Raw genomic sequence first — 24,511 nt, 5'->3', positions numbered from 1 at the left:
TTGGCTCGCCGAAGTCATATATCGATACTCCGATTTTTCTCAGAACGGTAGCGCTGACTGCCGGAAGGGTCGGCGAGCGAAAATCTTTCGAGGCCGCCTTTCGACCTTGTTCGTTATTCAGTGTCGATTGGACATTTTACTGTCGATCGGATCCGGTGACGAGATGGAGAATCTTTTCCGAACGACGCTCAGTCACACAAAAGTCGAGCGCGAACTGCGCACAAGACCATTCGGACTGCGAACGGTCACCATTACTTAATCTGGTCACCGCTGTGAGCCCCGTCCTCCAGCCCGTCATTTATCGACGCTTTGAACGACTGCTGGGCGTGGCCGCAGCGCGATGTCAGTGAAGGAAGGGATCTTGTAAAGCGCGAGCGAATCTCATCGGGCTCGCAAGAGAATCGTCTAGTTGTACGTGTGATATGATGGGGTTCGGCATCTCTGTAGACCATCAGGGGTAGTCTACGCCAGCTGGACGGAGTGATCGAGATATATTGTAGATTGCGAAAATATTACGACGAGTAGAGCGGGTACGCTCACGGAACCTGGACGTGACGGGATTGCTCGAGCCGACCGCTGAGTCTCGCGATCAGATACGTTTGCGGGCAGGAAGTCGGGAAGCGACCGAAGTCGCGATTCTTGATCTTCGGTAGTCGGGAGGATTTCATTCGTCACTGGGGAAACGTCGTCCGCTGAAAATTTCATCCTCTCTCGAACCGTTCTCGCTCATAGGAGCTCAACTAAATCCGTTGGAGAGGTCCGAACTTTTTCTCTTTGGTAAGGAATATCCAATATAAGGGTTTATGCGCACAAGCTCGACTGGAAGCACCGGAGCAGATGTTCTCATTACAGGCTTTGAGAGCATTCGCGCGCTGCGAGAGACTTCATTCAGAAATGCTTTCCCAAAAATAAAAATCCAATTCACCATCCTTTTCACCACGCTCGTTCGTGGACGATAGAAGCTCTCCGGAGATTTCGTCATAGCGCCCTGATCGGCGACCTGTGCCGATCAGATTCCGAGTCCGGGAAGCTCTCCCCATAGAAGATCCGGGCGTTGTTCTCGAATTCAAGAAGTCCGACGACCGCGGACTCGATCACCGCGGCTTGACATCACTGAGCGCCATGCACGTCAGAAATAAGTCGAAGATGACTTCTGCGGATGAATGGGACTTATCAATCCGCTGCGGGCAGGAGCCTCCCCGGCGTGCGTGCTAATAGCTTTAATTATCATAATTCGCTCCAGAAGTCTCTCCCGCTCGGAGTAGGTAGTTTCTCGACCATGAATGCGTGAGGAACAAACTTCAGAATGCGGCAGGCAGACTTCCGCCTACCATTCGACAGGGACGGTGACGGCGGACGACATGAATATTATCCCGGGATATATCCGCCAGAAACGAGTCGGTACGGTCGCTTGTGGCCTCGAACGTTCCCCCCTGGGGATGGCTAATGCCGCGTTTGAAATATACGGTGAGTTCCCGAGCACTCATTAGGTAATTACGCCACGTCGCTCGCTGATAATACGTAGGCATACCCGATGGAAGAAATAGCTTTCGCTCTTTGAGTTTCTGCCTTCATGAATTCGATATTGAATGCTCATTTCGTTCATCAGCTGACGGCGGAAACAAACAAATCTCTGGCAGGCTGTCAAGCCGCTGCCACTCGCATAACGTTCGGTTTTGAACCGAACATCGGGGAGCCGGATTATTCCCGCGGAAACGCCATCCGCATTCGGTGCCTGCTTTTCATGCTCGATAGCCGTGACTTGCTGGGATACGTCGGCTTGCGGAGGTCCTCTCGATGATTCCGGAGGAAATGCCGCTCGTGAGAGCGCAAAAATCATGAATACATCATCGATGTTCGGGCTTCTTCCACGAGAGCGAGTTTCGTTTGCGAAGGTTTGTGGCGCGAGATCCCAGCGAACGTGATCATCATTCGACAAACCATCATAGCCAGGGAAGACGATTTGCTGATGGCGACCGACGACGCGACGTCGACATCCTTCGCGACTGCACACGATCGGCGGATCGCTGTCTCATCAGGAGATCACACAGAGTCTTCTCTCGTCCGCCATTTCTGCTCGCTGAATTCCTAGTTGGTCTGTACGTGTGGAATTCGAAGGAGTGGATCGACGGATGAGCGGATGAACTCAGGGAAAAACTATTGCCGTCGACGTCGGGAGTCTCGAAAGAAGGCAGTAAGCGACGCAAGTCTTCCATATCCCCCCCGCATGTCCGCGAAAACGACAGCTCAGTATCATAATCCCACGCTTCCACCGAGATGACGTCACGAAGTCTGTTTTCCAGAGGGAGGTCGGCAGCGATCCGGAGTCCGGAGCTCCGAGGTCGAGAAGGGGAATTCGGGACACGGGCGGCTTTGGGGACGACTCGATGATGTCTCTCACGACTTGGGGCCTCTCGCTCCTGTATTGGGGGAGCTCGGGTTTCGAGTGTGGATCTCGGGCCCGGGGAGTGGAACGGAATCATCGATTTTTATGGCCGGGAGATTCCCAACATATAGAAGGATTCAAGTCCAGAATCTATTTCTTGTGGGTTTTAGCTCGGAGCCGAGCAACTTATCTCAAGATTATTCTGTGGAACTCGCGAGCTCTAATAGCAAACCCTAGAAGCGTGCTCCGCGAGCCGGCCGGGAAGCCGCTCGAGTGGTTTTCTGACGCGTATAACCCGTTTTTAAGCAACGTGAAGGGCCGCCGAGCTGACCGATGCCGCTACATATTTCATAAAGGATCCCGCCGAGGAGATGGCCGCCGGAGACCCTTCTCATCGCGGCTCGACTTACGAGTGACGGCTCCCATAAAGCGCGGGGACGCTAAGTAAGTGTACCGCGAGATCGCAGTGGCTCTAAGTAAGGCGTACTTACCGCCACGTTCAGAGCTTACCATCCATGGAGTAATATCGAAAAAGCCGCGGAACACTACCGGGGGAGCAACTAGACTCGCGAGAATTCCGCTGAGCGGATGTCCTAGCCAACAACAGGCTGAAATGGCTGAGGGAAAATTCAGACGTCGTAGACGTTAACTGTGGAAAATACACTCTAGAGCAGGGTTGCACAGCTTCGGAGGTCTCGTGGGCCATTACCCAAGGCCTAGAACGTTCGGCGGGCCGCAACCATCCTCGATTTGCGCGACTCCGGACGAAAATCTCTCCTCTGTAGACCTTGGAGCAGTTTCTATTCTCTACTTCTGGTTCTCGCTATACTGGAATGGGGAAGATCTGGTCATTTACGCTTTCCGCGCACGATTTCATCTATTTCCGGCTCACGACGCAATATTGATCCGGTCGGCACCGATGCTGGGATAAGCGCCGCGGGCCGCAGAAAAAGGGCCACGAGCCGCATGCGGCCCGCGGGCCCCACTTTGTGCCCCCTTGCTCCACTCTAGAGCATAGTATGAAATATGTCTGAACCCTTGAAATTCCGGATTCCGAGGATTGACCCTAGCGATTCTGGAGACTTCCGGAACCCAGAGCTCTTCTCGTGAGAAGCTTTCCGTATTTCGTTTTTTTTTCCTCGGACCCGCATCGTATCGCTGAATATCTTGAATTGATAGCTTCTGTAGAATCAGCACTCGATTCGATCGCAGAACTTTTTGAACCGGATCCAGTTTGCAAGTCTCAGAGGACAAGAGTTATCGTTAATTCTTCTACCCTCTCATCCTCCATTTCTAATGCGACGAACATCCAGAGGGAACTCTCTAGGCCTCGGCTACTTCCTGGGTGGAGTCTTACGAAAAAGGCACAACACGCAGGCGTGAAACTTCCGGTCGTGTCTTCTGATAAATGTCTAGGCCGGCACTATGAGCCCCCGAATGAATGCTCGCGTTCCCAGCTTTCCGCATTTAGAACTCTTTTCTTCTTCCGCCGCTGGGATAAAGTTGAGTTTGCGGATGCTATTCGTTCCCTCATTAGCACAGGCAACCGGAAGCCCGTCGAGAATGGTCGAGTTCCATCGCTTAGAATGCTCCTCCAACGACGGTGCAGCTTCCCGAGATCTCGGGTGCGCAACGACAATTCGATTGTTTTCTGCCGAAAAAAAGTGATCCAGCTCCGGTGGCCCTCGTTAAGAGAGCTTCCTCGTGCAGGGAACTCTTCTCGGCAGCTGATCGCAATTACCAGGGGTCCGTGACGGTTTTTCTTGTCCTTGTTTGTTTCCTCGCGCTACGAGACGCTCCGGAATTCAAGTCGGTAATCAATGATCGCGCCTTCTGTGCAACCTCCGGGGGATACAGAGAGAAGACCGGAAAATAACGCCTTCGTTCGAGCAGAATTCGTTCGGGGGAAACTGATGCGGCTCAGGATTGGCAATCAAGAGGACCATACGCACTTGTTACGCGCCGAGCTCGATTCCCCGAACGCCCGGGAGCTTCAATAAAGCACCTCGAAGATGAGGTCGTCTATCTGCAAGGAAGCTCTTTTCCGCTTCCGCTCGTCCGCATCACATTCCATCCAATGCACCGCGGTGACATACGGCAATGCAAACTCCAGCTGATAAGGGGAACGGCGAGGCCGCGCCACATTTTGCACGTTCGCGGATTCCTGATGAATTCGATGCAATGGATGTCTCGCAAGTAACGCCGTAAATGATTCAGAGCCAAATCGGTGATGCGATCGAAAACGAAAGTCCTTGGGAAAAAGTGTTGCCGCGAGAGTACGTCGTGAACGTCGAGAAGACCTAGATCGAAGCCGACGAACATGCACGATTCGGACTCCCCGTCGCCTAAGATGGATGGCTTGGATTTTTTCATCGCAGAGGTTGAAGAGGAATTTCGGCGAATCAATCCAGAAGTTCCGCTCGAGGAAGTGCGCGAGGATTTGACTTCGAGATGCATGGATCGATGGCTCATTCTGGACCGGCAAGAGAAAATATTTTTCTCGAAGCAAAGTTTCTCTCCGAGGGTAAGACAGGCTCCGAGGTGTTACGAACAGTCCATTGTCACGGTAATGCGAAGATTTCTGTAAGTCCCCGGGGAATACCAACGTCCAAGCCCCCAGAATAGAGAGAGCTCCGCATTTGACAACCGCAGCTCGCTGCTTCCACCGTACACGGTCCTGATGATCGTATGTCGTGTTGGACTCTTTTCAAACATGTTTCTCATTGCAGCCACCTTGCCGTGACGGATCGACGAAGAAGCGACGGTCGAGGCGGAATTCGGACCGGCCGAGGCGAGATCCAGACCGGCCGAAACGAGCGATGACCGCCTATATCTACTTCTGCAAGGAGCAGCGGCGGCTTTTGTCGCAAAGTGGCCTCAAGTTGCCTCTAGGAGACATAACGAGAGAAATAGCCAAACGCTGGAAGCAAGTATCTCCCGAACAACGTCAACACTTCGAACAATTGGCCGCGGCCGATAAACAACGGTATCGAGACGAAATGGAAGCTTTCCGAAAACGTCGGATTTCCACTGTGGACGAAACCACGCTGTCATTGCTCCACAAAGTGAGAGCCGAGAACAACGATTTCGACGATGACTTGATGATCGGGTTCTGATGTGGAGGAGCATTGTCGGATCCCATTCACTTCAGTCGTTTGGTGAACTGATTGTTGGGGATCATTTAGACAATTGAGAGATTTCTAGATGCTTTTAACCAGACTCAGAGGGGTGAAATCAGCATTGTGCCTTTGATAAAAGTCCAGAAGGACTCTTAGAGAGAAGTAGTCTTCTGGGGGAGCTCGATGTTCATAAAAATTGCTTTGTTCCACCAATCATATGCATGCGCGAGGAGAAAATAAAAAATGTCTACGGAATGGCTGATTAGTCATGCAGTTTGCCTATGATGGGAATGAAGCGAAGTTTTTGTCAATGTTCTACCTATGGAGTTTTCGACATGCTGGAGAGAGTTCGGAATCGCCCCTCGAATCCCCTCGTCGCCCGCCTCGGCTCGCCGTGGGATAGGACGATGCCTAGAAGCTCTCTGCATGAATCTCTCAGTCGAACTGGCTCAGGGATCGTTGGAGGATCGAAGCGTTTTCTTCGCGAGCGACTCGCATGAGTTTTCGCAGACGGTATTGAGTTAGCGAGGTTCGGGATCATAAGGCTCCGCTTCAGTCCGAGCGTCTTCGAGAATCCGCGCTAGTTTCCGAGGTGCTGAAGTAATACAGTAAAAGCTCGTTACTACGAACACAAAGGGACCGACGAAACTGGTTCGTTGTACCGAGTTTTCGCTGTAACGAATGCCGCTAAACACTATCCCTATGGCGAGCTGGCCAAAGGAGGAGAAATTTCTAGTTCGTTGTACCGAGAAATTCGTTGTAATGGGGGTCGTTGTAACGAGCTTTTACTGTACTAGAGGCTAGCGATAGAGGCTATCCATGTCCCATGTCGTCGAGCCGCTCGCCGCGACCGCTATCAAATTAATAATGCTCCTTCCGATTTCCGAGAGACATCCACGATCTTCTCGGCATCATGGAATCAGCTGGATTGCCTCTCTGCATTGCAATGCACAGACTCTGTGAATGATTTGGGATTATTCAAGAGACTTTCACGACAAGGCAACCACGGTATCAAACGAGTGACGGGTGGCGCCAAATTTTCAACTGGTCTCGTTCTCGTCGATGTCTGCTAGTCCGTGGATTCATCACTACTACTGGCACCACCGCGATGGTCCTTTCCCCCGTCTCTCTCCCGAAATTTCAAGCTGTAACAAGTGAGTAAACAAGAGTCATCCTTCTCGATTCTGTTCTTTAGAGAATCTTTTCTCTCTGCGCAGTCCTTATCAGCGATGATCTTCGAGTGCAGGTCCGGAATTTGAACGGGATTTCCGTCACGTGGGAGCCGCGCCGCTGAAGTCAACACCTGACCAAGTGATCCAAGTTGTCGAAACTTGATCATGGAGCTAGTTCGAGATAGGCATGTCAAATTCTTCAACCGGTGTCTGAAAATCTTACCAAGCAGCTTCGAAGAGCTCTTCGATAGAAAACCCCTGGTCGCGTTCTTCTGTTTGAGTGGTGAGCTCATATTGCATATGTAGACCGCACCCTCCTTTGCGGAGAAACCCTTTTTCACATAACAGAAAACCACCTGTGAGTTTGGAATGGGTTTCGGAGCTGATCTCACCCACGGATAGTCAGAGTTCACTCGGACCACCTCAGTTGTAGCACACGATATCATGACTCGAACTCGCGACCTCAGGTTTGGAAATCTTGGACCAAGTGCCAGAAGAAAAATCGTCGTTCATCGATTGGCTGTACTCGATGCAATTCCTCGATGCAGAAACAGACACAGCGGGATTTCTCGGCGGATTCTCAATCGCAGATAGCAATATCACGGTGAGTTTCGACCGGACTTGTCCTCGCGATGGGCCTGCGATTGAGACATGCGAACGAGGAATGCTCCTTACTTATTCGATGATTTGCAGGAGCCTCATATATTTGACGTACCCGTGCTCGGCATGACCTACACGAGTTTGTGCTCCCTCTTGATACTGGGAGACGATTTATCCAGAGTTCATCGGAAGCAAATATTGAACGATATTAAACGACTTCAATTGGAAGACGGGAGCTTCTACTCACAGTTTCTCGATGGTGAAACCGATCTCAGGTGAGCTCGGGACTGCAATGAGCGGCCCGGATATCTTTGACCTCTCGATGATGATTTGAGGTGATCGAGTCGTGAACCAAGCAGCGCCGTCATTTCAGGCTCGTGTACTGTGCGGTCTCTATTTGTTACATCCTCGACGACTTCTCGACTATCGACGTGGATGCCTGCGTACGCTTCATCAAGTCGTGTTTGACGTACGAAGGAGCCGTCGCATGTCTCCCCGGAGCGGAAGCTCACGGGGGCTCCTCGTTCTGCGCGGTTGCGTCCCTGGCTCTCCTTGGTCGGCTGGAAGAGATCCGAGATAATCGCGCCGACTTGGTCCGGTGGTGTCTCAACCGGCAGGAGTCTGGTTTCAATGGAAGACCGAACAAACGTGTCGACACTTGTTACTCTTTCTGGGTCGGAGGTGAGTTCAACACGCCGGATGGAAGCGCAGAAATGTTCCGTGGGGATCAGGGAAGCAAGAGGTCCAATCTACCCGTTCACACGCTGCTCCTGAATACATCTCGATTATCCAATTTTTCCCAGGGACTCTCCGTATTCTTGACTCATTCCAATTCGCTGATGGTGCGATGATACGCGACTTCGTGTGCCAAGCTCAATCAGTCATCACAGGCGGCTTCGGAAAGTGGAGCGATGCGAGCCCCGATCCTATGCATTCGTATCTCGCTCTGGCGGGTCTGTCGTTCATTGGAAAAGACAAACTGCAAGAATTATTCGTTCCTCTCAATGTGACTGTGCGGACCCACGAGCGACTGAAAAAGATTCACGACGCGTGGGAGACTGCGTGAAACGATTTAAATTCCGTCACCGCTAGTTTGAGGAGCCCATTTGACAGAAACGCACCAACTCAGGTTAGGCGATGTTCCACCCGCGCCACACAGATGCCCTGAGCCCCGCAAAGATCTCTGATATCGGCCGAGAGTTCTTCGCCGAGAGGCATTATTTTGCGAAATAAAAGCATTTGAGCAACTATTCGGTCTCTGCTTCGAATCCATACCTACGTACCATCGTGACCTTCGGGAGAGAGGCCGCACTCCGGAGACTCCGAAGGAAACACTCCCGATCGCAGCGGAGTAACCTGCCTCTTCGATGCCCGGGCGGATTTACCGAATTCCGAACCGGGAGCTCGATTTGATGCCAACTCTTTCATTCCTTGTAAAATCTGCCGACTCTATCATTTGACGTACTGCATACCGCTAAGACTCGGTATGAACCTCCAGTGAATAGCAATTGACTCCGAGAAAAATTCGTCTCTCTGGCTATCGCATCGAGCATTCTGTCGCCCGCAAAGCCTCGATGCCCGAGGAGCACCTCCCAACCGCATAAGCTCCCTCATTGATGCTCGTCCGACTGCGGTACACGGATCGATGCAAGAGAACATGCGGGACTCGATATCGATGCACCTCGATTCTCACATGCCGGAAAAGAACACCGCTAGATCCCTCAGAGACAGATTTTATTCCAAAAGCCCCTCAGCGAAAATCATGATCACTGAGCTGGCTTTCCTCGTCCGTAACCTCCTCGGAATTGGAACTCGCTTTCTCCGGCGCCGACGTCCTTCTTCTCGTCGGATTGTGCGTGGCGGTAAGCTTCACGGTCATCCTTGCCTTCCTGAGCTTTCGGACCGGCGCTGCGTCGAGAACCGATTTCCTCGCTCTTCAGTTTCTTGACAAGGGTGTTCGGCACGCATTCCGACGGAACATGGAGGTATCCTCTGATGAACTCAATGCCCTCGTTCGTCAAGTACCAGTAGTAGTGTCTCCACGCGAACTGCTCGTTGACGAAGCCGCGGCTCTTGAGCGACTGACAGGCCTTGATCACGTGCAGGTTGGGTACGTTCTCGAATTCAGGGTGTGACGCCAGGTGGAAATCTTTCTCCGCAACCATGACGCCGTCCTGGAAACGGAGAGTAATACGTGAGTTGATACCTCCCGCATAGAATCCGCGGCTAGGCAACCCTGTGATGGAGAGGGTTGTCGGAAAGCCAGAAGGACCGCAAGCAGAAAAAACCGGCGAGCCCACCGGGCCTCCTTCGTTGTTGGAGCGGTTTGACGCCAAGGCCAGTTTGGAACGCTGGACTCGTGGGTTAGCTCCGAGGGACGCGCATTGCGTTCCGATCCAGAGATCCGTGGAAAGTGAACGCATCAACCAAAACGGAGAGCTCTTGTGTAGCGGGGGCGCCTCCTCGACGCACGACAATATCTACCCGGCGACGGGTTTGCCGGAAATTTTGTCGGATAACCTGTAGGTCCACGAGCTAGAAAACTCATCAACCCACCGGGCCTCCTGTGATTTCGGAGCGTTCTGACGCCAAGGTCGATTTGAGATATCGAACTCGTGGGTTGGCTCCATCAAAATCAAAAGTTCCCACAACTCCGGACGATCGCAAGATGGGTCGGAGATGGAGCACGACAACGAACACGTCAAAGTCAATTCCACGGCATATCACCAGCCTTGTCGGACGGCGCTCAATCCGCGGAGGAGAATCGAGAGTTGCGAATGCTGAACCTGACTAGAGTACCAACCTGGAACAGCTTATCGTAGATAGCAATGATGTCTTTCTTGGGCATCAACATGATGGATCCGTGCTAGTTGTCAGTTTTCTGGAATGAAAATAAGGAGGAATCAAGGGCGAGCTCACAAGAAATTTCGTTGCGGGACACGAACGTTTCCTGACGATCACAATTTTCAACGATACACGTTTGGTGCATATGGGCTTCGCCGCTATATATCAAAACGCCCGTTATGGCTTGGTGGGCCTGTAAACCGGGCTGATATCTCTTCCGACTGGAGTCTCAAGCCAAACGACACCCGAAACTGAGCGAATTTCGCCCGATTAAACTTGATTTCCGCAGATTTAGAAACCCACCTGACACGCTCAACCGCACAAAGAAATGGCCGACAGCAAAAGGACTTGGAATGATACAAACAACGGCGGTGTAAACATACTAGCAGACGACATTAAGGAACGGGCGCGAAAGTTGAAAACACGGAAGAATGGATGAAGTATGAGAGCTCAAATCACCAAGGCTCCGGCTAGACTGAATCCCTCTCACTCTGGGGTCAGAATTCTTCCGAATCCTGACAGTGACGGAAGCTCTTCATGATCGCAAAGAGACAGGAACCTCAACCAGGCCTTATTTGATTGCGATATCGGATTCGTCGTCTGCTCCGCGAGGGAAGCCGCTTGCGGATATGCCTCTGAATGTCCCTCACGGATCATTCTCGAGAGTTTTCCGAGCACGGATGATACTCCGCTTGAGCAGCTCCTGTCGAGGGATCTGCGAGAATCGCCTGATCCGACGGGAGGGCTTAAGATGAGGTTGAGCAGATGACTTGACCCAATGAACGCATTGCGCAGAGAGCAAAAGATGTGTTTATTGTTGCTATCGCTACGATACGGATGGGCTATCCTGCGGAACCCATTCGAAAACTGAGACTTGAAAGCGTCTCGTTTATGATAAAATCATTCACTCAATCGTGATGATTGACCAGAGATCCGAATCTGTCTGAGTCATGTGAGCTGACCGTCTCGCGCAAAGCCGGCGACCCGACAGAATTATTGCCCCGTGATACTTCCTAATCGTTCTATCCGCGCTTCCTCCGATGCCGCGGTGGGTTTCGCTTCTGTTCTTCTGCATACACTGAAAAAACTGCGCGGAATGGTTCACGAAGCTCCTCGAATTCGCTGAACGAATTATCAGTTTATATGATAAGCTTTTTCCGCTCATGAGCCCGTACATACTTCCGTAGGAATCCGAAGTTTCCGCCGTCGAAGAAACCGGCTCCCGCCCAGATCCGCGCTCGGCAGAATGTCCTCCTGGAGAACGCGCAGAAGAAGCACTTCACCCCTGCGGAGTTCCAAGTCGAATTGCTCGCCGAAGCTAAGCGGGGAGGGAACAAAGTGATCTTCATCAGCGTCCTCGATAAGCCGTTTTTCATCGTCAACTTCACGAAAGAAAATGGGTACTGGTTACGACCACCATCTGCTTCTAGTGAGTTTGAAGGGCCCGACCGCGAACCCGTCGACGATGTTCCCAACATTTTCCCGGATTGCAGATTCTGTACGTGAAGAGATGTCTCATGTCTAATTATTCGAATTTCAGTCGATAAACTGCTCGTCGTGTGCCTGTCATCCACGGAGATGCTTTCGACATTCCAATGGCTGGACGACTACACCGATCTGACTTGCGTGTGCCTTGATCCAGACGCGGATGAAGATGAAGGTCTCGAGAAGCGACTGAGTAATTCGTCGGTGATCCTGACAGTGCCAACAGCCATCAGCACGCTGAGTGAATTCTCGCTGAAGTTTTGCACAGTTCTCATCGATCGATGCGAGTCGTACGCAGAGACCGATATCGCCGGATCGGCTAATCTGCTGAAATTGATCGCTGACCGCAAACTCCGTGTCGTGGGGCTCACGAACGCCCTCTCGGGCGTAGGCAGCGCCGAGACGGCACGGAGCCGCATCCAGAACCTCGAGAAGTATTGGAAGGCGCAGGCTACGGTCTGCAATGATCTCACCGTGCTTTCGAAGTACGGCCCGAAGCCTGAAGAGAAAGTCCTCGAATACGGAATCTTCTACGCCGACAAAGATGTAGAGTACGACATGGTACTCGATCTGATTGAGAACAATCTGAAGTTCCTCGAAATGTCCCTCAAGCTCAAAGGGAACTATTCCGAAGTCATTCAAGAAGCCATGAGGTACCCGATGGAGTTGGCCTACGTGTTCCTCACGTTGGGGCCGTGGTGTGCTGCGGAAGCCGCCCAAGAGTTCCTCGGGGAAGTCTCCCGATCGATCGACAATCTAGAATACTTGACAGATATCCAGATCTCGAAGACCACCCTACAGATCGTTTTCACATTTCTACAACAATTCCTTGAGCTGTGCCGTATATTGGTGGACCTCGTGAAGTGTGATCCAAGCGAGGCAAACGCCATACATCCCGACAAACTGACGAATTTGATGGACGCCATCCTCTTGTACACCAAACCAAAGATGGTCCCGTCTCAAATTTCTGAAGACGGGAAAAAATCGAAGCCCCACTGCGTTCCCTGGCATGAAGACCCGACGGCTCTGTGTGGTCTGATCATCGTCCGGCACCGCATCACCGCACTAGTTGTGAATCGGTGGCTCGAAACGGTGTCGAAGACTGTGCCGAGCTTGGCATTCGTCAAGTCGAACTTCATAATCGGCCAGACAACTCTGGACGGCGACGATCCGGAATTGGTCGCCGCCGGCCTCACCAGGCAGGAGGAAGTTCTCCAGAAATTCCGCTATCGAGACTACAACCTCCTGATCACGACCACGGCCACGGAGGATACTCTGGAGCTGCCGCACTGCAATCTCGTGGTGAGGTTCGATCCACCCGAAAGCTACAAGAGCTACATTGTCTGCAAAGCGAAAGCGAAAGCCTCGTCGAAATGCGCTCGTTTCTTCATTATGCTCTCCCAGTACGAAACTGCCAAGTTCACCCATCTGTTCAGCGACTACCGGAAGATGGAGGGACTTCTATTGGAGCGCAGTCACCAGGAAGACGTGACGACCGAAGGAGACGAGGGAGCCTCCCCTTCGGACCTGGAGCGTTGTTACCGTCCCTCGAGCGGAGACTGTCTCGTGGCGACCCTGAGCAACTCGATCGCGATCATCAATCGCTACTGTCTTCGTTTACCCTCCGACACGTTGACGAAGCTTGCTCCGGTTTTCCGAATCAACAAACTCCCCGATGACACGTACCAGTGTGTTCTGCGTCTGCCGATCAACAGTCCGCTGAAGGAAGAGATCGTCGGCGAGCCCATGGCGACGCCAGTGCTCGCTAAACAAGACGTCTCACTTCGGGCTCTGGAGCGTCTGCATAAGCGAGGGGAGATCGACGACCACCTTTCCCCTTTCGGTAAAGACTCGCTGAAGGCGAAAACCGAAGATCAGGTTGTGCCCCTCGACGAAACGGTAGCTCACGGTGCCGCCAGACCGGGAACAACGAAACGACGTCAATACTACCACAAGAGTTTGGCTCCCCCATTCCAGGGAACGCTCGATACGGAGACTTTTTTCTTGTACAACATTTCAATGAAGCTGCTCTGTGCGATTCCCGAGGAGCAGAACTCGCGGGCTCGGACCATCTACGACCCTGCAGATTCCCCGCGAGGCTTCGGCTTCGTATCCGGCACGAGATTGACTCCACTCTGTCCGTTCCCGATCTACACCCGATCGGGCGAGGTCATGGTCGACGTCGAAGAACTGAGCTGCGCTCTCCCACTGACAGAAGAACAAAGGAAAAAAGCAGAGTTCTTCCACGCGTATGTTTTCCGTGACGTCCTCCGCCTAGAGAAGTTCCCAATGAAATTCGACCTAAAGGCGTCCCGAGCCGGCTTCCTGATCATTCCGATCACCGACGGTTCCGTTGAGTGGTCGTTTATCGACAGAATAATGAACGAGGATGAATTCAAGCCCCATAAAGTCGACGAAGAAGAACGACGTAGCTTCACCTTCAATCGAGAGATATTTAGCGACGCTGTCGTGATGCCTTGGTACAGGAACATCGACAAACCTCAATTTTTCTACGTGGCGAACATCTGCGAGCAGCTAACACCTGTCAGTGAATTCCCCGCCACGCCCTTCAAGACTTTCGACGATTATTATCGCCATAAATACAACATAGGCATATGCAACAAATCCCAACCACTCCTCGACGTAGATCACACGTCGGCGCGTCTCAATCTCTTGACGCCGAGGTACGTCAACCGGAAAGGAGTCAGTTTGCCGACGAGCAGCGAGGAGTCCCGTAAAGCGAAAAGAGAGAACCTCCAACAGAAACAGATCCTAGTCCCGGAGCTTTGTCTCATTCATCCGTTCCCGGCGTCTCTGTGGAGGAAAGTCGTCTGTCTGCCCTGCATTCTGTACCGGATGAATCATTTGCTTCTGGCGGACAGTATCCGCATGCGGATCGTGAACGCTTGCGGCGTGGGGAAGGCCGAGCTACCCGAGGGCTTCAAATGGAAAATGCTCACGTTCGGCTGGACTCTGACCGAGGTGCTGAAAGAGAACGCTATGCTCAAACAAAGCGTCCCGGTAACGGAGAAAGAGCCTGTCAACGAAGAACGTATCGCCGAAATCCGAAACGCCTATCTCGGAGGTCTGCGCAAAGGCGGTGTCGAGCTTACACCCGACGGACAGCTGGTCATCGACACGTTCGATCCCTCGAAAGTCACGATACCGAACGACGAGGAGCTCCTGGAAGCGGAGCTACGTGACATCGACTTCCATAAGCCGAAATTCGATTGGAAACCTATCCCTGGAATGGACGAGATGAACTTCCGGATGGGCAGTCCGTCGAATTTCGAGGAGGAAAGCGATTGGCAAATGTTCGGCGACTCGGAAATGGTCAACATTAGCATGCAAGGCCTCAATTGGATCTCAGGGGAGGGCATCGATATCGATAAACTGTCCGCCGCTCTGCCCCTACAACTAGGAGGGAATGCTGACGACAGCGGGGATGAGGGAAGTCTCCTAGAAGACATGCGAGATGCCGAAGAGATGCTCGTCGAGGACCGGGGTGACAAGGAAGAGGTCGAGCACAACTCGTTGTGGCTCTCTCCGTGTAGCGCGATCCAACAGTCGAAAATACTCGAGGGCGTATACTCGGACGTCCGTGAAGTGTGTGACGACCTCCTCGGTCTCCAGTTCCGAGTCTGTAAAGGAGGACGCATGGGTGTGAAAATGAACGCATTCCCCAAATTGAAAAAAGCTCTCGACTACATGGAGGCCGCCGCCGAGCAGGACGCCGAAGATCAGGATCTCATCGAAGAACACTACGTCAGCAGCGACGTTGTCTTCGGTGAGCTGATGCAGGGCCGTGAAGAAATGGAGGAACTTCCGGCCGAGATCCGCATACGATTCGACGACGACGACAGCGAGAGCTGCGGGCCGAGCCCCGCTATTCTGCTGCAGGCTCTGACGATGTCGAACGCAAACGACGGAATCAATTTGGAAAGACTCGAGACCGTGGGAGACTCGTTCCTTAAATACGCAATCACGAATTACTTGTATTGCACCTATCTCGGCGTACACGAGGGGAAATTGAGCTTCTTGAGAAGCAAACAAATCTCCAACGTGAATCTGTATCGACTGGGGAAGGAATTGGGCATCGGCTCTCTCATGGTTGCCACCAAATTCGAGCCCAGTGACAACTGGCTCGCTCCGGGTTTCTGCATTCCGGAAGGTTTGGAAAAAGCAGTTCTTGACTCGAAAATTCCAAACAGTCATTGTAACATAAGCCAGTTCAAAGACGGTGAGGCCAGTGGTGAAGGCGAGTTCGTGCCTTACAGCCTATTGACGCACCACTCGATACCGGATAAAAGTATCGCGGATTGTCTCGAGGCTCTGATAGGAGCCTATCTGGTATCCTGCGGCCGATGCAACACACTCAAGTGTATGACCTGGTTCGGACTTAGGGTGTTGCCTTTGGACTGCGAAGGAGACGCGTTCGCGAGTTTATTCAAGAAAATTCCCCCACCTCTGCCGGCGAGCTACGACGAACGAGTTTTGCGGCAACTTCTCCACGGCCATGTCAGTTTCGAGGAAAGGATCGGATATAAATTCAAAAACAAAGGATTCCTCCTTCAAGCGTTCACGCATGCATCGTACCATTATAATACTTTGACCGATTGCTATCAGCGACTGGAGTTCCTCGGAGACGCGGTGCTCGATTATCTTATCACGCGATACCTGTATGAGGATCCGGTGAAACAACATAGCCCCGGCGCCCTGACCGATCTGAGATCGGCGCTGGTGAACAACACATTCTTCGCAGCGTTGGCGGTCAAATACGAGTTTCACAAATATTTCCTGAATCTTTCGCCGAGGCTCTTCAAATTAATCCACCGCTTTGTCAGCACGAAGAAACACTTGAGCGGCAAGCAGTACTTCGAAAAATACTATCTCGGAGAGGATGAATGCGAGGAAGCCGAAGAGATCGAGGTGCCGAAGGCACTCGGAGATATATTCGAATCCGTCGCTGGAGCGATCTATCTGGATTCTGGCATGTCGCTCGACACAACTTGGAACGTCTATCTCGCCATGATGAAGCCAGAGATCGAGTATTTCTCGAAACATGTGCCCAAATCTCCTATTCGAGAACTGCTCGAATTGGAGCCTCAAACCGCAAAGTTTGAAAAAGCAGAGCTGACCTTGAACGGGAAAATACGCGTGAAGGTTGAGGTTTTCGGGAAGGGCAGCTTTATCGGTATCGGACGCAACAAACGAATAGCCAAGTGTACAGCGGCCAAGAGGGCTCTTCGGGTCATCAAAGGTCCGAGGAGCAAAGCACTGTGATCACGGCGAATGTGACGATTGAATATAATTAAACATTCGGGCGTTCTCCCTCGCCACAGTTGGGAAGGTTTCGGCTCTGAGGGACTCGATTAATATATTTGTAAAAGGATAGATGTCTCTTCGGGTGACTAATGTTTGAAATAAAAGATATCGACGCTTAATTTCGGCTCCCTTCTTGGTCGACTTCGCTTAAGATTATCCGCCTTGATCGGAAGACGCACTGCTTTTTGGGCACCCGAACAGCGACGTTTGGGTCGATCATTGAGCCTCACGGATAATTTTCCTCAATGGTATTCTCGATCGGGGATACATGAGGCGCCATCGAAGAGTTCCACGGTTCTACAGAATTTCTCGGAATCATCTTCGGATGTCTTTCTTCGATTTTCCATGATTATTCTTTGAGAAGCTCCTCTGAATAGCACAAAGTTTTATTCGGGGATGAATTCTGATTGTGTAGATGGATCATACAATGAGCACAATTTGCTTAAGAATCGACTATGCATCAGAAATTCGTATTGGATAGCGTAAGACTCGGGATCTGTTTGGGGCTTTCACAAAACGGACTTCTATCATTCGTCTCAAAAAATTGGACTCCTCGACCCGGAGTCTGTGGAGTGTTCCAGCCAAATTCGCTCCACTGGCTTCGTTCCTGTATGCATTTTTTTCGCACGTATTGAGCCACACCACCCGCACAGGGGTATGAGATGAATCGACAACCGCTACGTTTGCGCGATTCGATGTAGAGCTCGTGCGCCCGTGTATGACTGCATCCGTAATCTGCAGAAGAGAATGGTTTTATTTAGTGAAGATCGCCTCCAAACGAAGAATCAATCAATCGACCGACTCATACGGACGTCGGATCCCAATTAAGGATAATACTTACTGAATGATGAGCAGCCCGGTTGTCGTTGCCCTCCGTTTGCGTAGAAATCGACATGTCCAAAAGGTTCGATCATTCCGAGCTCGCCGGATATCAGAGAACGACCAGCAGAGGTATGCAGACCTTCAACGAAGTCTGCATCGTTGCGATTCACGAAAACTCCACTCGCTTCGAATTCCGGACCGGCTGCATCGAGCGCTGCGGAAAAAAGGGACCCCTAAGTTTTCGATCATTTAGACCGGGACGGTGATAAAGAGAGCACCGGGTTCGCCGATTGAGTTCCCAAGTCGACCCGACCTCCGGCCAAGGTCACGAACTCAGTTGATGGCAAACTGTTCGTTATCGATGCCTGGCATGAGCATCGGTTGGTCCAGAGTATGATTAGGAGATTACGAATTATGTGGCTTCGTCCGTCACAACGAGATGCGACGGCTCCGCACACGGGAGAAGGAAATCGATCTGGAACATACGAAACCATCGGCCGGCTCTATCTCGGCCATGCTTCCACCAAGTTCAACTCGAGTCACGTGCACCGGTGCTATTGGTGCTGCAAAGACGGTCGTAGAGCTAATCACCGCCCGCGAAGATATCGAAAGCTTTCCCGGCTGGCCAATCCATTCAAGATAATCGCGGGATTTCGAGCTGATCAATTTACAGTGATCCCAGCCGAACGGCAATGCAAAGCAATGCAAAGCAGCAAGTGATACAATGATTCTCTGCTCAGTGCAATGACTCGGCTATCCGCAGGTTCGAAGCGTAGAGTTATTCAGACGGGAAGCTCGGCTTACATTAGAATCGCCTTGGCACTGAGGCCTAGCTCAGCGACTGGCTGGGTTTGCCACAGAGTGTAGAGCAGAGGAAGAGTTCTTCGGGTCTCTATGGTACCTTCAGAACCTTAGCGAGAGCAAAAAACGATTTCCAGGACGCTCTGAACATCCGTGAAAACCCCGATCGATCTCCGCTCAAAGCCGTGGGACCCCTCAGCCAATGATACGACTCATGCTCCAAGCGAGCCGCTTTGCCGAGGCCGAAACCGAGGAGGAAGAGCGCCAGAAAGAACCGTCACGTCACATGAATTCCTTCCTAGGAAAAATTAGAGTTTGGAATCACCTGTTATCCGCGCGGGTTTCAGTCCAGAAATCTCGTGGAGATACAGGGAGAAGAAATGAGCCATCTGAGCGCCTAAACTGTGCCCGATGAAATGCATTCTGGAAGCGCTTAATCCGGAGGGGTAGCTAATGATTAACCTGAAATTATTCCGGGATTAGACTCATCGCTCATGACGGTAACACGGGGAACTCGTGGGAAATTTATTCGATGAAGTCCGGCTGCTTTATTACCTTTGAGCCAGACGTGCCAGCATACGCCCAATGAGATCCGTGTTTGCAGCAGCCCTATGGTAGTGCGGCAGCTCGGCGCCTTTCGACCAGCCGACGACGATGACGTAGCCTCCAATCTGAACAAATCGTGACGTTCAGGCGTGAACATGGGGCGTTCCGGGAAAAATATACAGCTGTCATAGAAATATCAGTCGAAACTCACGTCATCGAGAACAGCGTCTTTCAGCCCTTGAAGCCAATCGGCTCCGGGCCCACTGCCGAAGCCATGTACGACGAAAGTCAACCATTTGGGAGAACGGTTCAAGAATCGGAGATTCATGAAGGTTGCAGGATCCTTGTAGTGTATATCAGTTCCATTCGGCCTGAGGGCATCATTCACAAAAATAGTAAGCGGTCAGAAAATTCTCATGATTTCTATCTTCCACCGCCAATCGGAAGCGTCGTATCGTGTCATTATGGCGAAAGCATTCCCCTTACGTTTTATCCGAGTACAGCGTGAACGTAGGGTTGATCCACGCCGGGTTGTCAGGAAGAGCATGGAGGAAAGCCAGTGGACCTTCGGTCTTGCTGAAACAGCCGACGTCGGCATAGCAAACTCTATCCACATTGTCCGAATAAACGTCACGTTTGGCGCTGAATTCTGATAAGTCATCTAGATTGTCGAAGCAGGTCGATCCTCTGCAGTATTGTCCAGCCTGAGCGGGGCGCAATAAGCAGAGCAGGACTAAGGAGGGAGAAATTGGGTGTTTTCAGAGGAGCGATCAGATGCTCGAATCGATCAACAAAAGTTTCCGTATCTACCATGAGAAGGAACCGGACTCATATATTTCTTCTGAATTATCCCAAGGAAGTCGACAATCTCGAGCCGTTCCGCGGAGGAGTCAAATAGCTCTTGTGGTCTTCCGGAAGTTCGAATCGGGAAGCGCCTCAGGAAGACTCTCGAAATCCACCAGACTCTGGTGGGCTTGCTCCTTGGCAGAGTTGATATTCGGAAATGAAAACACACTGGACGACCCGAGTTTTCACTTCCGTGCCCTGTCAGCTGACCCCGCGCTTAGCCCTCCTGTATCGCATAATGTCCTCTTATAATCTTTACGGGTTCCGAAGGCTGTCTATCAACTCGGAAACCCTTGTTACGCCATGGAGTCAACGACCGCGGCCAGAGACGCGAGGCTTCGACGGCGGAGAGACCCTCACTGAGGCCAGCGGAGCGAAAGGGCTCAGAGGGCGCTTGCGTCGAAGACCAAAGTCTCCACGGAAACCTAGAGTTGCGGCCTTTTCGTCTTAGGCTTCGCGTGCGGGTGATATCAACCGACGTTCGCAATGGGCAAGGCAAGTCTGTTCTCTCATTCCACAACAAAATCGTTCGGTCTCCGCTGTCAACGGGGATCCGTAGGCTCTGTGCGCTGGTGGCCAATGTGTGTCCTCTCCGGGACAGCTCATCGCAATTTTCGCAATGAGGCCCCGGTTGCCGGCCAAGATGGCGGCCCGGCGTGCGAAGCTCGGACTCTACAAACGAGCTGAATACTAACGTCCTCTGGTACCAGGCGAGCTTCACCTTTTGCTCGAGTCTCGTCTCGCCAAGGGAATTCAACCATTGGTCAGCGTCGGTCTTCCTGGGAATAATAATCCGGAAGAATATCTTCGCCACGTGGGGGTGTGTCGCGCTGAATTTCTCGCTCAATACTCGCTATTCCCTTGCTGGGAGATATTCCACAGCTCCGCATACACTCGCGGTCCTCTGGATTGCCGCCCCGTGGGCAGGCCGCGCGCCGAGGCTGATTCCTCGATTGCCGAGCCATTCCTCCTGAGCTGCCGGCGAAACCGCGGTGCTTATTCCTCGACAGACGCTATGCGTCTATTTGGGGATTCGGGATTCTGAGCTATTCGAGGAAATAAAATCATTGGATTACATCGAGATCCAATGAATCTAAAAAGCGATAAAAAGCACTAATCTGGGAACGGAAGCCTCTAAATCATGAGACGTTTGCAGGAGAAAGTTCATATCAACATCGTGGTGATCGGTCATGTCGACTCCGGGAAGTCGACGACCACCGGTCACCTCATCTACAAGTGCGGAGGCATCGATAAACGTACCATCGAGAAGTTCGAGAAGGAGGCTCAGGAGATGGGCAAGGGATCCTTCAAATACGCTTGGGTATTGGACAAGCTCAAGGCTGAACGTGAACGTGGTATCACGATCGATATCACACTGTGGAAATTCGAGACCCCCAAGTATTACGTGACCGTCATCGACGCTCCCGGTCACCGAGATTTCATCAAGAATATGATAACGGGAACTTCCCAAGCCGACTGCGCTATTCTCATCTGCCCCGCCGGGACCGGAGAGTTCGAAGCCGGCATTTCCAAGAACGGTCAAACCCGTGAACACGCTCTGCTCGCGTACACTCTCGGCGTGAAGCAGATGATCGTCGGTGTCAACAAGATGGACACCTCCGAGCCCCCATACTCGGAGCCCCGTTTCGAAGAAATCAAGAAGGAGGTCTCTTCGTACATCAAGAAGATCGGATACAATCCAGCCACTGTGCCATTCGTTCCCATTTCGGGATGGTGTGGGGACAACATGCTCGAACCTTCGCCGAACATGACCTGGTACAAGGGATGGGCCATCGAGCGTCAAGGACAGAAATTCGAGGGCAAGACCCTACTCCAAGCCCTCGATGTCATGGAGCCCCCGACCAGGCCGACCGACAAGCCTCTGCGTCTCCCGCTCCAAGACGTCTACAAGATCGGAGGTATCGGAACGGTCCCTGTGGGCCGAGTCGAAACTGGACTCCTCAAACCGGGTATGGTGGTGACCTTCGCTCCAGCTCACATCACTACCGAGGTCAAGTCCGTGGAAATGCATCACGAATCACTCGCCGAAGCCGTTCCCGGAGACAACGTTGGTTTCAACGTCAAGAACGTCTCAGTTAAGGAACTGAAGCGAGGATACGTCTGCGGAGATTCGAAGGACCATCCTCCTCGCGAGACCGAGGAGTTCGCCGCCCAGGTGAGATCGTTTCCCCTCTCCCTCGGAGACTCGCTCTGAATTATTTCTCATCCGGGAATTCTCCGGAATACTCATCCCTACGTTTTCTGACGCATGCGACCCCGGCATACGAGCCCGTTCTCATTCTCTATTTTCCGCAGGTCATCGTCCTCAACCATCCCGGACAGATCCAGAACGGCTATTCGCCCGTGCTCGACTGCCACACCGCGCACATCGCGTGCCGTTTCAAGGAAATCCGTGAGAAAATCGACCGTCGATCCGGAAAGAAACTCGAGGACAACCCCAAGTTCGTCAAGTCGGGCGACGCGGCCATCGTCGACCTCATCCCCCAAAAGCCGATGTGCGTCGAGACTTTCGCAGAGTATCCACCGCTCGGTCGCTTCGCCGTGCGTGACATGAGGCAAACTGTCGCCGTCGGCGTTATCAAAGCAGTCAAGCCGAAGGAAATCACCCACGGTAAAGTCACCAAGGCCGCTGAGAAGGCCGCCAAGAAGAAGTAACTAGGAAAGGACGATCAGCACTTATTACTGGACACGTACGGCTTGCCGTTGGCCATCTGCAGGATCTGCCGGCATCACCCAGGTGTCCGGTCTGAGTTGGATCTCTATTCGAAGGAGTCACACGACGAGCTGAGCGGTCTGTGGCGTTGCGCGCGCTTCTTGCGTCGCTCTCGCTGTAGCCACCGGAAGGAGCACCAGCGGATAGCTCTGCGTCCGCTGCGTGTTGGCTGACTCTGTTCCTAATCCAACTATCGTCCAACTTAATCGTACTCCATTGAATATTGTCAATAATGATCGACCATCAATAAATCTCCAAACATAGCCCTAGACTGCTGCATGTTCAATGCTCCGACTCGAACTGGATCCTCACGTATTAGATCTCTCACAAGGCGAACTCCGTCACTTCGTACTGCATCCATGGCTTCCTTTTCCGCAATGTCTTTGTTTTGCTCCACATCGACGTTCGCGAAGCGGTCCACGAAATGTCAATGAAATAATCCTCACGCCAACAAGCATCGGAACTTCTTCCATTCCCGACGGGAAATTTTCCGCCTCAACAGTTTCATCGGAGGAGTCGCAGTCGATCGCCGCTGAGCCGATCGGCAGCCTCATCGACATTCCATTGAGGGAAACGGAGGTGGGAATCAGATCCTGGTGTTCACCAACCTGAGAGCAGCGATGCGGTCCTCATTGTTGGTGCTTGACGTCGAAGAACAAAATGATATCGGGGATACGATCTCGGCAAGACTGGTGATTCGCTCGTTCACTCACTACCGTAATCCGTGTCGGATTAGCTCTCGACTTGCTCTCTGGTACTCATTCTTCCTTATGACGCTTCCAGTGATCCGCGTTCGAAGTTCAACCAGCTTCTCCCTCTCCCTCAATCTGAAGATAAGACGGAACATCAAGGCGACCCGCATGATTAGAGACTCCGGCCTGTATCTCTGAGAGAGTTCTGAGTCTGATAGCAAGGCTCTCGCGAGGGGTTCCGTGGAATTGCACCAAACGGGGTCGTTGGTGACAGCATCAAATGGAAATCAATCGAGGTCCGAATTTTCATTTCCGAGAGTTGCTCTCTAAGTCGGAGATCCTGATAAGCGAATTATTGTTCGCCAGAAAGTCCTCGCAGAGCAGACGGATGCTCGTGCTACAGCTCCGACAGAGCGGAATTCAATTGCAGCTCTGCCTGTGAGTAGTGTATTCGCTTGGAGGTACCTACGATCCTCGCTAGGAAGTCAATCGGGATAATTGTTCGCCGAAGTTCTCCCCGTAGCCCATACTGCTCCCCATCCGGAGGAGTCTAGTCGAGAGTACAGCAATCCGTTGAGGCTTTTTTTATATTTGTGTGAAGGCATTCGCCGAATTCAGAAAACCTTGGAAACGGTGGACAGAAATTCTTTATTTCTTTACAAGCTGTACAACATCCTCGTTGTGAACCACATGACTCAATCCTACGCGCTGCGGGCTGTACTTCGTGCTGGTTCCCTGCAAATCAAAGTCCACAGAGTCAGTATGGTACGCGGAGCGCTCGGCGCAGATTACGAATTTTCATTGCGATTCTTCCTGGACACATCGAACAGAGAAGCTCAAGGAACTCCTGACGGCCGGAAGCACTTACCCAGACGAGAGCGTATTTGAACTCATTGACGAAATTCCGGTGCACTGAATGGCAAACGTGCTCAATGGAAGCGTTTCTTCGGAGAATGATACCGTCTCCCAGATCGGGCGCCTGGCCTCGTTTCTTGGTGTAAATGCTGATCAATGCGAGTTTATCCCAGATCCGCTGTTTCAGATATTCCAGGTTCAATTGCCAATGACAGCTGCAAGTACAAGAGTATCGCTGGAGGAGGAGACGAAGACTTTTCCCTATGTGAATCCTACAGAGGACT

General features: G+C 52.0%; 7 protein-coding genes across 9 annotated transcripts in view; 4 read left to right on the top strand and 3 right to left on the bottom strand.

Annotated features, from left to right (window-relative positions):
• The first annotated feature begins 4,555 nt into the window (after positions 1 to 4,555).
• LOC100906746 (non-histone chromosomal protein 6) lies at positions 4,556 to 5,746 on the top strand. Of its 2 annotated transcripts, XM_003744975.2 has the most exons (3): positions 4,556 to 4,662; positions 4,765 to 4,910; positions 5,116 to 5,746. In XM_003744975.2, the coding sequence occupies exons 1-3, from the start codon at positions 4,617 to 4,619 to the stop codon at positions 5,500 to 5,502; spliced, it is 579 nt and encodes a 192-aa protein (XP_003745023.1). In that variant the 5' UTR covers positions 4,556 to 4,616; the 3' UTR covers positions 5,503 to 5,746. The 2 variants fall into 2 exon arrangements, with proteins under 2 accessions (XP_003745023.1, XP_018495719.1); XM_018640203.1 differs by having other exon boundaries at positions 4,603 to 4,910.
• Positions 5,747 to 6,680: 934 nt separating this feature from the next.
• On the top strand, positions 6,681 to 8,518 carry LOC100906312 (geranylgeranyl transferase type-1 subunit beta). The gene is made up of 5 exons (XM_029111914.1): positions 6,681 to 6,960; positions 7,145 to 7,281; positions 7,371 to 7,552; positions 7,651 to 7,958; positions 8,081 to 8,518. The coding sequence occupies exons 1-5, from the start codon at positions 6,843 to 6,845 to the stop codon at positions 8,341 to 8,343; spliced, it is 1,008 nt and encodes a 335-aa protein (XP_028967747.1). The 5' UTR covers positions 6,681 to 6,842; the 3' UTR covers positions 8,344 to 8,518.
• Positions 8,519 to 8,994: 476 nt separating this feature from the next.
• RpS10b (Ribosomal protein S10b) lies at positions 8,995 to 10,503 on the bottom strand. The gene is made up of 3 exons (XM_003744973.1): positions 10,425 to 10,503; positions 10,081 to 10,158; positions 8,995 to 9,451 (listed from the first exon to the last, which is right to left on the bottom strand). Exons 2-3 carry the CDS (start codon positions 10,129 to 10,131, stop codon positions 9,044 to 9,046), a joined length of 459 nt encoding a protein of 152 aa, XP_003745021.1. The 5' UTR covers positions 10,132 to 10,158; positions 10,425 to 10,503; the 3' UTR covers positions 8,995 to 9,043.
• Positions 10,504 to 11,161: 658 nt separating this feature from the next.
• On the top strand, positions 11,162 to 17,040 carry Dcr-1 (Endoribonuclease Dcr-1). Its single transcript, XM_018640188.1, has 3 exons — positions 11,162 to 11,169; positions 11,309 to 11,550; positions 11,662 to 17,040. Exons 1-3 carry the CDS (start codon positions 11,162 to 11,164, stop codon positions 16,887 to 16,889), a joined length of 5,478 nt encoding a protein of 1,825 aa, XP_018495704.1. The 3' UTR covers positions 16,890 to 17,040.
• Positions 17,041 to 17,310: 270 nt separating this feature from the next.
• On the bottom strand, positions 17,311 to 23,052 carry LOC100899986 (phospholipase A1). Its single transcript, XM_018640207.1, has 7 exons — positions 22,993 to 23,052; positions 19,587 to 19,833; positions 19,312 to 19,471; positions 19,110 to 19,225; positions 18,880 to 19,016; positions 17,773 to 17,967; positions 17,311 to 17,666 (listed from the first exon to the last, which is right to left on the bottom strand). The coding sequence occupies exons 1-7, from the start codon at positions 23,039 to 23,041 to the stop codon at positions 17,392 to 17,394; spliced, it is 1,179 nt and encodes a 392-aa protein (XP_018495723.1). The 5' UTR covers positions 23,042 to 23,052; the 3' UTR covers positions 17,311 to 17,391.
• Positions 20,374 to 22,939, top strand: LOC100906167 (elongation factor 1-alpha). 2 transcript variants are annotated; one of them, XM_018640206.1, is made up of 3 exons: positions 20,374 to 20,441; positions 21,103 to 22,122; positions 22,263 to 22,939. In XM_018640206.1, the coding sequence occupies exons 1-3, from the start codon at positions 20,433 to 20,435 to the stop codon at positions 22,620 to 22,622; spliced, it is 1,389 nt and encodes a 462-aa protein (XP_018495722.1). In that variant the 5' UTR covers positions 20,374 to 20,432; the 3' UTR covers positions 22,623 to 22,939. The 2 variants fall into 2 exon arrangements, with proteins under 2 accessions (XP_018495722.1, XP_018495721.1); XM_018640205.1 differs by lacking the exon at positions 20,374 to 20,441 and having other exon boundaries at positions 20,841 to 22,122.
• A 950-nt stretch (positions 23,053 to 24,002) lies between the features above and the next one.
• Positions 24,003 to 24,511, bottom strand: part of LOC100905928 (developmentally-regulated GTP-binding protein 2) — a 2,008-nt gene continuing 1,499 nt past the window's right edge. Inside the window, exons 5-6 of the mRNA XM_029111936.1 lie at positions 24,241 to 24,509; positions 24,003 to 24,107 (exon numbers count right to left, since the gene is read on the bottom strand). Coding sequence (XP_028967769.1) covers positions 24,021 to 24,107; positions 24,241 to 24,509 — 356 coding nt within the window. The 3' untranslated portion in view covers positions 24,003 to 24,020. The remainder of the gene's footprint in view (positions 24,108 to 24,240; positions 24,510 to 24,511) is intronic.

Source organism: Galendromus occidentalis, unplaced genomic scaffold (genome assembly GCF_000255335.2).
Source record: "Galendromus occidentalis unplaced genomic scaffold, Mocc_1.1 scf7180000077476, whole genome shotgun sequence".
Taxonomy (NCBI): Eukaryota; Metazoa; Arthropoda; class Arachnida; order Mesostigmata; family Phytoseiidae; genus Galendromus; species Galendromus occidentalis.
Note: the sequence above shows the minus strand (reverse complement) of the source record. Positions and strands in the feature narration are given on the sequence as shown.